We start from the raw sequence: 15,236 nt of genomic DNA, 5'->3' as shown, positions 1-15,236 counted from the left end.
GTTTAATTTCAGATTGTATAGGCTATCTGAAATTTTCACGTAATTACACTTATTTACGTGACACGTTTTTTAATGCCAAAATGTAATGTAAATGTCTAAAGAATATTAGATAAAAATTAAGAGTTCACGATCGTCAAACGATACATCATTGCGCAAGAAAGAACGAAACGGAAATAATGACCGACAGCCTAACTACGCAATTAAATAAACTTACTGTGTGAACTATCTATGTCTTTGAACTATCTAGTTCAGTGTGTATATGTACTCCCTTTAGAGGTGGGTTGGGACAGCAATTTTCGGTATCAGTCCCAACCTGATACTGATACAGTGATGTACCTAGGTACAAGTTTCTGATACTTCTGTATCAGACGGTCCAGGAGGCAACAAAGCTCCGCGTACGCAGACCGTGCGACCGGAAGGAAAATCTGATACATTATTTATCACGCCCGGTAATTCTCTACCTCTGTTACTCTCATGCCCGCCTGATACAGCTAGTATCGATCAGTTCAACATTCACTGCAGTTCGTCCTGGCCGTGTATCACCATGTACATTGTTGCCGGCTGTCATGCTTTGTAGTTAGTTTCTTTATAGTGAAATAAGGAATGGATAAGTGCACGAAAAAGACTTCATTTGTGTGGAATTTTTTCACGGAAAATAATGAGTTTGCTAATTGTAATTTGTGTAAACAAAAACTGAGTTATAAATCATCGACTAATCTGAAGAAACATTTGAAAAAACATTGATATAGTATGCTCACTAATGTACCTAACTGTTTTTTTTATTTTTTATTTTTGATAAAATCGTGAATTTTTAATGTATAAAAAAATGTTACTAATTGTTTTCGAAAAAAGAAAGTCCATATGTTGATTACATCTGTTATTAGTGTAAACTGAGAATTTATTTGCATTTTCATAGCTGTTAGGTGCACAAATATAAATATTATATCTTGTATTAATGTACTTTTTAATATTAAAATTTCATTAGTTTTATTATTGAACGAGACGGTGCACGCACTGCGCACTGAGCGTACTTTGAAGTAGGAAAATAAACAAAACGACTTGTAACCAGGGCTGCCACTCTGATATTCATGAAAAACCTAGATAACCTACAAAAAAAACCCAGACACATGGGTAAAAAACCCAGATGCGTCTAAAATGCTATCGTTGAAAATGTTTGCGTACTAATTCAAAAATATAAACATAACTGGTTTTAATATAAAACAATTAATTACCTTACAAGACTGAAAACGGTTAAATACAACCAATACAAGAAAATTACACTGCAGCAAAATGGCTGTATAAGTAATTCTTGGACCAGTACATATCATAAAAAAACCTACAAATATATACATGACAAAACAAACACCATCACTGCATCCTTTAAACCGGTAATTGTTTTTATAAAACTGCATCATGTACGTTAGTCTTTATTCAGAGTCTGATTCTACAAGATTGGTTTGAAGGTTAATTGTTGCATTGGTTTTGTGTTCTGCAAGCCTCTTTGAAGAATGTGTCTAATTTAATATTCGACTTAGCTTCTTGAAAACTAGTTTTGTGTTTATATGTATTTTTGTGTGTGAAACACATAGACTTGTTTGCATTTATCAAACAGATATTGCAACAGATACAGTAGCTACTACCTTTATTATTGTTTTAGGTATAAAAATAATTAAAATTATAAAAAACCTAGAATTGTTGGAATTCATTATTTAAAACCCCAGAAACCCAAACACCATTGGAAAAACCCAGATCTGGGTGGGAAAACCCATGAGTGGCAGCCCTGCTTGTAACAATATCGCTTTGCGCCTCTCCTTCAAGGCTTCAACGCCTTCCCCTGCGCTTCCACCCCTACATTCTTTCCCTTCTTTATCCCTTATTCGTCGTTCCTGCTCCCTCCCCTTTCACAAGCTCCGCCCAAGTGACTAGTGGTGGGCTTACCTGTTACTTTTGAGTATCAGTGAAATCGGTTCCAGTGAATTTTAGGTTCCTGTGAAATTAAACGGTGAACGGTAAAATCTCTCTCTAGCAATGCTCGTAATCGTAAACTGCTTCCTTCGCACCGAAAAATGGTGAAATAAAGGGGATAAGTGAAATCACTGTTTCTCGGTGAATGATGAAATTAAATACATGCGATGTTTTTCACAGAAACCTTTCATTTTGTTTTGAGTTTATTTCGAGTTAAAATTGAAAAATACTGCATAATTATTATTTTAAAAATATTTTTAATAATATTGATTCCATATTTTTATCCCTGTCCTTTCAGTTCAATAATATAACGAACACATATTAATTTTAAAACATTTATGAGAATTCATTATCTTCCGTGATATTCTGCTAGGCTTTCATTCGGTGAATGGTGATTTTTTTTTTTTTACTGTAATTATTACAAGTATGCAATTCGTATACTCCACATACAGTTTTACTTCAACATATATACATAAAAAAATGATTGTACTAAGACTGAAAACGTCAGAAACTCAATTCAACGATTATGTGGACACTAAAAGCTAGTGGTCGTATTACTGTAGATAATCAATTTCACCGAATTTCACTGATACTTGTAGAAACTGGTCGCAGGTATACCCGTGAAATTTTGATATCGGTGAAAAAGTAACAGGTATGGATTTCACTGCCCACCACTACAGTGACCGTCATCTGCGATCGTGTACTGTATTCATTGGCCGTGGTGTTGTTCCAGCTGAATTTTGAACTGATACTAAAGTCTCTGATACTTTTCAAGTGTACTCGTTTTCCGTTCCTGATACAGGCGCGTATCAGTGCCAAAGTATCAGGTTGATACTTTTCGACCCACCTCTAACTCCCTTTCTCTTCGGTCTTCGTAGTTCAGATCAGTACTTGGAACTAACGAACGACGAAGCGATGGGGAAATATAGAAATAGGGCGGGGGGGGGGGGGGAAAGTGACCAAATAAAGAACAAACGTAAGAGAGGGAAGAAAGCAAGAAAGTAAGACGTGGCATATTGTTTGACAATGGTTTTTGGGGGGGGGGGGGGGGATCTTTCAAAATGAACTGGTAGTTCGCGAACTACCCATCCCTACTGCAGACACTGCTATCGGTATATCGTAGCAGGATCGTAGCGCATCTGCTGGCAACACCACTGCAGTGAGACGTCAATGTGTTAATTCCAATTTAGAAACAATAGCTAATCAACCGTCCTCGATTTTTTAAAGTATTTATAATGTAGCTAACCTAACCTAATAGACCATTAGTTATTTTGAGTTCAAAACAAACATACAAAGACCCACATGGCGAAAAAAAAAAATGGCGATGGCAGCACCATTGTACAGGTATGTTAAAGGCCTTTTCACAATACCGCGATGCGACGCGATCTGGCGACGCGATGTAGCGAAGGCAGCGACGTAAATATATGTCGCCAGCTAGTGCACTTTAAAATAGCGCGACGCGATCGCCATGCAGCTGGCGAAAAAAACCGAACCAGCCAGGGGCCCTATTCTTGACGCTACCGGAATAATTCCGGTAGCGGAATGATCCGCAAGTTTCAACCCGCTAGACAGCTAAATGTCTATTCTTGAAACTGCTACTGCTGCTACCGGAATCAACATTGTCGGGTTTATGAAATGTCTTTATGGAAGTGTGGCAACGTTCAATATTGTGTTGACGTCACTGGTAGAAGGCCAATCACAACGAGGGAAGGACCATTTATTATTAAAAGTTAAATGTTTTCATTATACTCGTATCTTTTCTCTAGTTGATGGACGTGGAGGTTATGTAATATGTATAATAAATACAAAACTAATAATTAAAAATGAATGGTATGGCTTATATGAAAAAAAAATCGGGGAAATATATTGTGTTATGAAATGAACAACTTTATTTAATGTTAGAAAAAGTACTACAAACATACAAATATTTGCGAAAATATTTACAAATTCATGTGGTTTTTTTTTATTAAAATTTACAATTCTTATCCCTTAAAATTACTCGTTTTTTAGTTTATTGTTTCTGCTTACTTGATAGAATTTAAAAATCTTATCACTTAAAAGTAATCGTTTCTTAGTTTGTTTCTGCTTACTTCGCCGCAACTTTTTATGTTAGTGTAAAATTTGAGGTGAAAATAAATTTTATGCGGTGTTTCTTGATTCAGCAAACAATTGTGAATGTGCACATTAAGATTTTTATAACTGCAAGTCAATACAAAATTATAAAATTTTATAAACATCATCTGGCAATTATCTCATGGTGCGGGGGGAAATGGGTATAAGTTCCATATTGCGTATCCAAGTTAACCTGTGATCCTGTTGGCATGATCCTGTAAACCTGATCCTGTGGTACATGATGCTTATTTTTTTGCAGTGGGCAGGCGCGTAGCGCCGACGCATTTCGCGCGACAGCGCGAAATGTGAAGTTATTTATCATATATGTAATTTATTTTTTACATCAGGTTTCGCGCTTTCGCGCGAAACAAGTCGGGGCTACACGCCTTCCCACTGATAAAGATAAGCATCATATAACACAGGATCAGGTGTACAGGATTATGCCATTAGAATCAAAGGTATATCTGGATACACCTGGATAAGCAATACAGAACTTTTACCAAAGTTTGTTATTTTTTGGTGTAGGGGCTTCTTGAAAACAATCATGAATTTATCAACAAAATCTTTCAACTATATCTTCTTTCATAATTTATTTAATAATACTTGTGTGGGTTTTCATCGGTGTGTGTTGTTTTCAATCATATTATTTGCGGGGTAGGAATGTTGGCTCTGTTTGCAAGATAGGGAAGGGTAAATAGAATAACCTTTATTTTCACAATCACTTATCACTGTGGGAAATTCATATATAAATGGACTCATTTCGAGTACTTTTCAATTCCGGGATGGATGTACTTTTAACGAATACATGTGCATAATCTAACTACCACTATAGTTTTGTTCCATCAAAACATGACACACGATTGCAATATTTGGTGTCAAAAACGAATTACGTAATATGGAAACTATGTTACCGGTATTGTATTTATCAAAATATACGTCAAATAAGCCACAAATTTATACACAGCAAAAATTTTAATGTTTTTAATACTAAGTAGGTACCATATTAAGTACTTAATGGAAGATGGTAAATATAACTTTCGTAACGTAATATTTAAATACCTGCCATTGCAAATCACACAAACAAATGTAATAATACTTAAAACATTAAATATTAGTTAAATTGTTACAAAAGTTTTCTCGCCACGCACACAGGAATTTTAAGGTTGAAAGCATCACATGGCGTATTTTTATCTGAATAATCACATAACATAATGAGGCAAATAAGTTATTTCTGGTTTTAAATGAAGTAATCTAATATAAGTATATAAACACACGCATTATTAACCTTCCGATAGGCGCACCTATGTTTCAAACATGGATTGGCGCAATGCACCTGTGAGGTGCTCCTCCTATTTCCACCAACATAAATCCCCACTACTGAAGAGTTTCATTACAATACCATGTAAATTTGAACTGTAAATATGTAAAGATTTAAAATGTAAATTTAAAATTTATTTAACATAAGAATCTTCATAATTTATTGTTAATATTACCACAGTATAAATGCATAAAAAATCCAAAACAATAGCTGTAGATCAGTAACAAAGAAATTCAGGTATAATATTTTAAAATTATTTTTCAGTATTTAAATAAAACATAATTTAGTGAGATATGTTATGAAATATGTAAGTTCTTATATTTTGATTAATTCCATGCATTATTTACACTTCTTATTTGGTACATACACAATCCAAATCTTTGTGAAATTAATAGGTAATATACAAACTTTTCTTCTCGTATAAATGAGTCCAGATGGAAATATGTTTTAAAGTAAAATAGCATGATAAAATGAAAAAACAAAAGCACTAAAAATTCAGAGAACACATAAAATATAAAAATTGCAGACACTGTTTGTTTTACAGCTGTCTTTTTTTCACCAACTCACAGGCCTTTTGCACTTATTCACTATCAACTTCCAAACCATCATCTGCAGAAGATGTCTTACATTCATAACAATTTTTGCAAATAATAGTGACATGACTCAAACACAAATATTTGCCACAAGTAGCGCAACAATATTTGGTATTTTTGCGTTGTTTGTCTTCGCGACAAGGCTCACACAATTTCCTTTTATTGTTTTGGTCGTTCATCTCTTGTGATTTGCTGTTCGATTCCCTACACTTGAGAGGCTACTTGGTTACTTCTGTCAATCTGTGCCGAAGTGTTATGTGTAAATTCTGTTTTTCAGCACTGCGTCGTGTCATTTCTTCTGAAACAAGACCTTTGGCAAGTTGGCGTAAAAATGTCCTGCGGTTGGCTACAACATAACCGTTTCCAGAGTAAATGACTTGTGCGTTGATACCGGCCACATTGAGCATAGCAAAAAATATTACCAAAGGCCACCGCCGAGCATTTCTCGCCACGTTATACGTTGCACACAATTTATCCACCGTATCCACACCACCTTTAGTTTCATTGTAAAATGTAAAGATGTCCGGTTTTTTTGAAGGCCCAGTAGAATCATCTGTTGCATCGTCAAAATGAAGGCTGGATATGAGAAGTACATTTTTGTTTTTCCTAGGAACATAGGAAACTAAAGTCCCTTCTTTTCTGAATCCAAATATACTGGACTTTTCACTTCTGTTAGCCATGTGTTTGAATACGTCAGGGATTTGCCATTTATTTTTTTTCAGTGTGGCAACAAGGGATAGTTTTTTATCGGCTAGATCACTCAAAAGTGGAACATCACTGAACCAATTATCAGTAGTAACATTTCGTCCTGAGTTGACTATGGGCGATACCATCCTATGAACAACATCTGTACAATGATTACTGACAGCATACGGTCCATCTGGTTGTTTCCCAGCATATACTTCCATGTTGAAAGTGTAATACATTTTGGAATCTACAAGTGCAAAGATCTTGATTCCATATTTGGCAGGTTTTGAGGGAATGTACTGGCGGAAACCGCAACGACCCCGAAATGCTTCTAATTTTTCATCAAGTGTGACATTCTCTCCAAGAGAGTAACTTTTCTGGCAATTAGCAACAAATGTTTCAAAACATTCTCGTATTGGTGCAATTCGATCTAGTTCTTTCCTTTCATTTCTCGTCTCTTTGTTGTCAAATCGAATACACCTCATCAAAAATCGGAAGCGTTTTAAGGACATGGTGAGCCTAAATGTTTCAACACCATCCCCAGAGGGATCCCAAAGGTCTTCTAAGTTCAGGCGTGACCCACGATACACACCAGCTAGGTACAACAAACCCATAAAAGCCTTCATCTCTATTACATCCGTCGAACGTGCAACTCTGAGGCGATTAAATTGAGGCCTTACAAGTTCAATATGTTGGTTTGTCCATGCAACAACAGAGTCGAGTATTGACTCATCAAAAAGAATAAGCCAGGTATCTAAAATTGTTTCAGCATTCATTGCTGTTCCTATAACCCCAGGGATGTGTAATAACAAATTTTGCTTACCTCTTCTCCTCTTGTTCGGACATGGGCATTTGTTCCATTGGTACGAATCGACGATCTTACCATTTTTCTTATGGTTTGCCATGTAGTAAGATGCATTACCGGGATCATCACCATCTGATTCATTACAGCTTTGCTCAGTGTCTGAATTTTCCTCTCGCTCGTGTATCTGATCTTCACTATCAGAATCAGATTGTTCTCCAAAGTCCTCATCTCCCGAAGTATCATCAAACAGCATACTATGGATTTTCTTGACGTCTTCAGGATTATCCAAGTTATAAATTATTTTTTTTCCCAGCCATCCTGAAACACATATTGTAAAACAAACACATGAAGTCGCGTCACACCTACTAGGTGATTCTATTTTTTCAGTAGTTAATGTTAAATTCACAATCTTAGCTAATAAGTGTGTAATTGAATAGAATTAATAAGCAATTTGGTGAAGATAGCAATTGAAAATATCATAGTCGAAAAACTTACGTCAGTAGTCGCGCTGCACCTGCAGGGTGAAAATGGCTGCCACAGCCTTGAAGTAACTCCGTCAACAGTCATGCATGAACTAACCAGAGAAGAAACAAAAGTTAGGAAGCTAGACGATAGCAGCCCCCTCCCCGACACACGACCTCGTGCAGGGAACATAAACAAGATAAGAATGCACCTGTCAGGCGCGCGCGCCTAACGGAAGGTTAAACGAGATATGTAGCTAACCTAAAGTAACCAAACATACAAACGATTTAAATATTTTTCAGAACCATAACAGAGACTCCATTTTGGACAAATCATGGTATCAAAGAACAAAAAACGCTCAAATCTCTACCGGAATTGTGATTCCGCCAGCTCACGAGGTGGCGGAATTAATCCGGTAGATTGTGACGTAATTCCGATACAAAATTCCGCTAGCGAGTGTTCAAGAATAGGGTTTAGAAAATTTCTGGTGGAATCAAGTAATTCCGCTAGTGGAATTCTTCCAGCAGCGTCAAGAATAGGGCCCCTGCACTCTGCTGGGGATATTTTACAACATGGTTGTAAACAAACTTTTTTGGCGGTAATATTCAGAATGTTGTTATTATATTTGTACACTGACTGACTGGTAGAATCATTTAATTATGAATAGGAATCGCGAAGCCCATAATATATTTCTAGCCAAGCATTATTTTTCTCCATCTGATTACAATGTTTGTTACTAGAAACATCGTACAAACATGGCTTTTTCTGAACTTCATCAATCAGACACTCTTCAATACTCATTTCAATTGAACAAAATCCACGTGTTGTTTACTATAGTGATGGGTCGTTTGTTAACGATTCGTTCAAAAAGAACGAATCTTTGAGAGAACGAAATCTTGCGATTCGTTCGCGATGTAAAGAACCGGCTCTTTGAGAGCCGGCTCTTTGAGAGCCGGTACCTTGAAAGATTCGGAAGAACGAAAACGCGGAGAGAACGAGAGAACGAGAGAATGAGATGAGAGAACCGGCCACGCGCCCGGTCCGATTCGTTCGTGAAATGATTCATGACGTCAGGAGTCTGAAGAATTAGTAATCACAGCGTGTGCATGTTCACAAGAGCAAACGATAACTGATCAAATAAAATAGGGTAACATGAAAAGTATCTATACCTGAAAATGTCAACTGTTAAGTAGTGGTTTAAAATTGCTTTTTCACATTCACATACACAAATTTGGAAATAAAAAACTAAAAAAAAAAAAACCAGTATGAATTAAAAAATAACAGGGAAAGTAACTACAAATGTTCACACTTACCATTTTTGGGTTAATTAATGTACTTCATTTGTTTCTCTTCATACTGAATCGCAGTAGTAGTATTAAATTTTTGTTTTTTTTCTCTAAATGTGTTGGTCTACATGTAAACACTTTACTGTCACTAGAGTGTAAATAGCCTATATATTAATATTTGTAACTTAAAAAGTAATAAAATATAAATAATCTTGTTTCATATACGCAACTGTGATTCACTGGTTACGGAAAGTAATGTTCAAATTCAAATACAAAAACACGTACGTAATACTCTAAAGGATGAACGAGTTACGACACCTGATAAAAGAGCCAGATCCTATACACAGAAAAGAACGAATTGACCGAGATGAACGAATCGTTCTGAACGAATCATTTCACGGCACTGATCCAAAAGAACCGATTCGGTCAAAAGATCCGTTCTGCCCATCACTAGTTTACTAACATTACTTAGATGCATCAATACATCGTTTCTTACCTCTTGTTTTCAGTACTTCTTCTTCTTAACCACAATCTTGTTTCTGATTGGCTGTTATTTCTGACGTCATTAGCGACATCGCCGAAGCGACGAAACAGCCTCGTCGCCAAGTGAGCTGTCGCGCATCGCGGGCGATGTAGTTGTGATTGGCTGGTTTGGTATGACGTCACGTCACATCGCGTCGCGTCGCGTAGCATCGCGGTATTGTGAAAAGGGGTTAAGGGGCCCGCCTCGTCAGGTGTGTGTGTGTGTTAGTGAGGCGGGATGATAAGCGCGACGCTCGCTGGTATTTCTAGCGCGGTATCGCCTCTAAGCTCAAGGCTCTGAACTGGCGCGCAGTCTTCTCGTCGTCAATTGATAACTGTGAAATTTGTGCGGTGACCGTATTTTTATATTACGGGGAAATGAAGATAAAGGTGTAATGCAAGTCCCTTAAGTGCTTTCAAGAATCTGTACCACTTGTTTAACACCTAAAAATTACTCTGAAAACATGCGTTTCAGCCATTTTAACTCTTCTAGAAATACAGTTTAAAAACATGATCCAAAATTATAAATACTTTTCGGGCCTCAGCGAACTCTTAAATGCTTTTCGTAAGCAGATCCCACTCGGATATCTTGACTAGTTTTGAAATTGCGTTGTTTTTCCTGAAGCTCTGCACACCGTGTGTGTGACCCTAAATGAGTTGGAATTTCGTATCTCCGCAAGTTGTGTTAAATTGAGGAAATATTGTAGCATTATATAAAAGTATTCCCGAATTTTTAATATTTTTTTTTAAGGAAGACGAGGGACTAGTCGAGATAATTAACAATTATATATAAATAATAATTATATATAAAAATTAATAAATATGTATAAATAACATTATAATTTATGTAGAACTACAGGATCGTAGACCTAACATTCACAACATTCTGTTGTGAGATTGGTCATTTAGTTTAGGTTAGTGGTGGAAGCAAAAAATGGTGGCGGCAGCATCATTGGACAGGTATTGTATTGTATGCTGTAAACAGTAATTTTTCAAAAAACACACTGAATTTAGAAATGTCTTTAGACCTTGAAAATTTTATTTTATTATGTATTTAACTACGGAAAAGTTACGACATAAGAATTTTACCTTGTTTTCAATTGAACTGCTAATTACTAGTCTTATTTTAGTTGCCTCATTTGTAGCAAAATATAGCTAGTTGAACCAGTTCAAAAAGTAAATGGTTTATAGGTTGTATAAGAATATTTACTTACCTATTTTCTTTTGCAATTTCAGATGGCGCTGATCATTGGGGATTCTCAGGTCAAGTACCTGAACCAGTATCTTTGGGATGGAATTAATTGCATTCCTAAACCAGGGTACAACGTTCAGGATCTTGTACCGATTATTGAAGAGGTTGGACCTTACTTCAATAAAGTAGTCCTCCATTACGGAACCAACAATGTGCTGAGCGAGGATGCAGTGACCATCGTCGACCATATTTTGAATTTTGCAGAGACCTTGAAGAGGGTAAATTCATATGCTACACTGATGGTGTCAGGCATCCTACCAAGGAAAATGAATGGCAACCGCTGTGAAACATCTGGCCAGCGTGTTGCTGGGATGAATGCCAAGTAAGCTTGCGTAAGCGACATGCTGCGACAGTGTTTGCCAAACATGGAGGTAATGTTCATTGAACTGTAGGATTTCTTTTTGCAGCCAGGAATGATTTATTTTGATGGACTTCACATCACGGCTCAAGGTTGCAAGTTGCTGTGCAGATCCTATGGGAAGTTTTGCAAGAGTAAGGTGCCCATCAAATTGTCTGTTCCTACAGAACAAAATGTTGCTGTTGTTCCCAGGATGACTACTACAATTTCTAGTGAGCAGCAAGAGGTCGCGGCATCTTTACCTTCTTATGAAGACTTTCCTTCCCTGGAAGAATCTTGTACACAGAAGCGTTTTGTCCCCGCTCAGGTTCCAAAAGCCAAAAAAACTAGGTACCTGCTTTTCAGAGAATGTCTCAGTGTTCGAAGGTTTTGCCTAGCCAGTTTACTTCAATTTCTTGTGTACCTTGTGTAGTCCAATTCCTTTGCCCCAGTAAATCCTGTTGTGTCATCAGCTGTTGAGTCTTTTAAAAGCAATTTTCAGGTTCCTGTGTCTACCCCATCTTCTGGACAGTCATCATCTCAGGCTAAAGTGTCTGGGCCACTACACAACGTACATTCTGCACCTCATTCACCACTGCCATTGACATCACAGCCAAAAGCAAATCACCTCCTTTTAACATGTTCTTAGAAATATTTTCCCCCCAAAACCCTCAAACAACATCTTTTTCGAATAAGAAAAGTGAAGTGGCAGCAAGCAATTTCCCGTGAATAAAGCAACTTCTACCTACTTATCTTTAGTTTTTATTTATGCTTGTACTATTATGAATTGCAAAACAACATAATAATTACTGGTTATGACACTTGTTTTGCATTTAAAAAGTATGGCTTATGTAAACAAACATGTGATTTAATGATACTCTTGCACAATAAAAATGAACATTAAAGTGAGTGATTGTTTTATTCAACTACCAGAAGCAGAAGGAACTTATTTTACAAAATTAGTCTTGTCATTGATTCATGCAAATCATTAATATTTTGTACATACATATTTAATCTAAAGCAATTAATTTTAAGAAAATAAATTTATGTATGTGATATTTTACACAATAAATAAAAACAATTTCACACTAAAACACAAGAAATTAAATTTGGAATCAAATCATGTATGTATCACCAAAAACCAAGAATCAGCTAGGAACATGCTTCCCAAAAGGTCGTTATTCATACCCTTAAAAAATTATTTATTTAATTGAACCCACCCCATTAATCATATTACTTAGTTATTTAGAATACAGACTTATTTTAGCAAAAATAATTTTTTTTTTTTGGCGATTTCAAAAGTGGAGTGGCAGCAAGGAAACACTTTCCCGAGGATCACCAGCTCCTAACTACTGATATTTTTAAGATTATAAATTTTTGTATTAATGTATAGGGTATTTAACACAAGAAAAAAAATACATTTTCACACTAAATGACAAGAAAAAAAATTAAATTTGGAATCAAAGCATGCCTGTGTATTACCTACCAAAAACCGAGGGTCACCAACACCTAACTACTGATATTAAGATATAAATGTTTGTATTTATGTTTTGGATATTTTACACAAGAAAAAAATACATTTTCACACTTATTGACAAGAAAAAAAATTGGGAATCAAAGCCTGCCTGTGTATCACCTACCAAAAACAGTGTGTCAGCAAGGAAACCCTTTCCCGGGGATCACCAACACCTAACTACTGATAATTTTAAGATAATACATTTTTGTATTTATGTTCTGGATATTTTAAATACGAAAAAAAATACATTTTCACACTAATTGACAAGGAAAAAAATTAAATTTAGATCAAAGCATGCCTATGTATACCTACCAAAAACAGTGTCAGCATGGAAATACTTTCCGATGGGTAGCTGCTATTTCATATATGTACTATAATAGTACAAGGTACAAGTACCTACTTTTATCAGTAATAAAGTAGTTAGGTACTTTAAATACAGCATTTATATAGTTTTGCAAAGTAAATACTTTTTTAAAATTTAATTCACAATATTTTAACTATATGTAAATATTATTAGTTTATATTACATGTATATGACAGATAATATATTTATAATAATGAGAATTGTGTTTAACTAGTCCGCTCTTGAATTATTCAAGTGTCAGCATCTTATTTCAATTGTATGCTGCTGCCACTCGAGTATTTGTAACATATTTTGTGTAACCAATGAGAGAGCAGTGATATACCGGAGTGTCAGCAGTGATGTCCGACTCGGATTTTGCTGCTGCCACTCGAGTGGCAGCAGACTCTGCCATAATTAAAACAACAACAAAAATTGAAATGTTGAATTGAATATCAAATTACTCATGAACAAAGAATATTTTTCAAATACTCACAGACCCATACAATTTACCACTATCTGCTGAACAGGCTGGTATTTATTTTTTTTTACCCATCCTTTTGTCGCGGAGAGAGGAGGCGGCAAGCTACTCTGTTTTGTCAGTTCCTTCCATAGAAACTAGCATGCAGTTTTACCGCGAGGCTGGAGGAATATAAAAGGTGCTCTTATAAACACCAACGATGGCTGCAGTTTTGCCATGGTGTGTTCAGTTGAAAGCGTGGGAAATCTCATTAAAAAAAACAATAATAAAGATTTGGCGCAGTTGGGTCATGAACATCTGTCAAAATGGACACGTTAATTGTGGGGGTGCCAATTCACGGGACATTTACAAAGGAGAGGGGGGACGGGAAGGAAAACCATTAACCCTGCCATATGGCCTCACGCACACGCATTCTCTATGGCTAGTTTTTTTTTAATTTAGATTTTCCACTCCTCTCCCCCCACACACAACGCAGTAGACACGTCACTTGCCGCCGCCGCTACAGGTCGGGCGGCACACACGGCACATGTACAACTGCGCTGTTTACGGAACTTTATGACTGCTGAGATGATTTGATTAAACAATTTATACTTACTCGTGGAGTAATATATATTATAAACCAACATACGTTTGTTATTTACACACACATTCAACCACATAGCACTTTTTTTTAAACACAAAATTTGCGTATGGATAGCAGTAAATTTTTTTCACAAAAAAATCGGCATTAAATATGTGATCCATACACAGGTAACTATGGTATCTGTAGATGTACTTACTGAACAGTTACATTCAAAACTATCAAAATATGCTGTTTGGAGAAAAGCTAAATTTTACTTGTAACTGTTAACTAGGTAAATACTCTGAAATAATTGTTGTAATAATTACGAGAGACATATGTAGGGAATGTTTATTTTCAATACATATATTCATACAAAATTACAATATAATTATACCAGGATAACCTTTTCATAACCAGAGTAATAATTATCATTTCTTAGAAAATTGTGCTGTACTATTTGTGATCAAAACCAGCACTTATATACAAGATAACACTGATACATTTGGCAGTGATATGTCCCAAAAATGACTTACTCTCATATACACATAACATACCATGTTCTTTGGAAACAATGAAGGTGAATTAGTTAATCATTAGTGAATGCATGTGCTTTACTATTAGCTGATAAATATTAGTGCTGAATACTAGCGCAGAGTTCAACTTGCTGAAGAAGGGTCCAGTGCCCAAAAGCAATTCTGCAGAGTTGACCTTCGCACTATGGCCAGTGGTTCTTAGAAGCAGGAAACATAACAAAATCAGTGAAAGTCCCGTCCAAAGATCTTCAAAAAGATAAAGCAGAAATTTTTTTCCTATGGTGAATCTTCTAAGTAATTGCACATTTGCATGATAAATATTAAGCTCAGATCATGAATTAAATGTGGTCATAATTAACATTAATGACAATTTTAATGTACAACAAGAATAAAGACCCCAAGTATTTTGCCTAATTCAAATTTGACAATGTACAATTCCTAATGGAAAGAGGTAATAGAACTTAT

At 35.9% G+C, this 15,236-nt stretch overlaps 1 protein-coding gene across 2 annotated transcripts; it reads left to right on the top strand.

The window, feature by feature from the left end:
• The first annotated feature begins 3,082 nt into the window (after positions 1-3,082).
• LOC134532906 (uncharacterized) lies at positions 3,083-13,308 on the top strand. 2 transcript variants are annotated; one of them, XM_063369956.1, is made up of 3 exons: positions 3,083-3,309; positions 10,987-11,324; positions 11,410-13,308. In XM_063369956.1, the coding sequence occupies exons 1-3, from the start codon at positions 3,268-3,270 to the stop codon at positions 11,417-11,419; spliced, it is 390 nt and encodes a 129-aa protein (XP_063226026.1). In that variant the 5' UTR covers positions 3,083-3,267; the 3' UTR covers positions 11,420-13,308. The 2 variants fall into 2 exon arrangements, with proteins under 2 accessions (XP_063226026.1, XP_063226025.1); XM_063369955.1 differs by having other exon boundaries at positions 11,395-13,308.
• Positions 13,309-15,236: the final 1,928 nt, after the last annotated feature.

The sequence above is a fragment of the Bacillus rossius genome, chromosome 6 (genome assembly GCF_032445375.1).
Source record: "Bacillus rossius redtenbacheri isolate Brsri chromosome 6, Brsri_v3, whole genome shotgun sequence".
In the NCBI taxonomy this organism is placed as follows: Eukaryota; Metazoa; Arthropoda; class Insecta; order Phasmatodea; family Bacillidae; genus Bacillus; species Bacillus rossius.
Note: the sequence above shows the minus strand (reverse complement) of the source record. Positions and strands in the feature narration are given on the sequence as shown.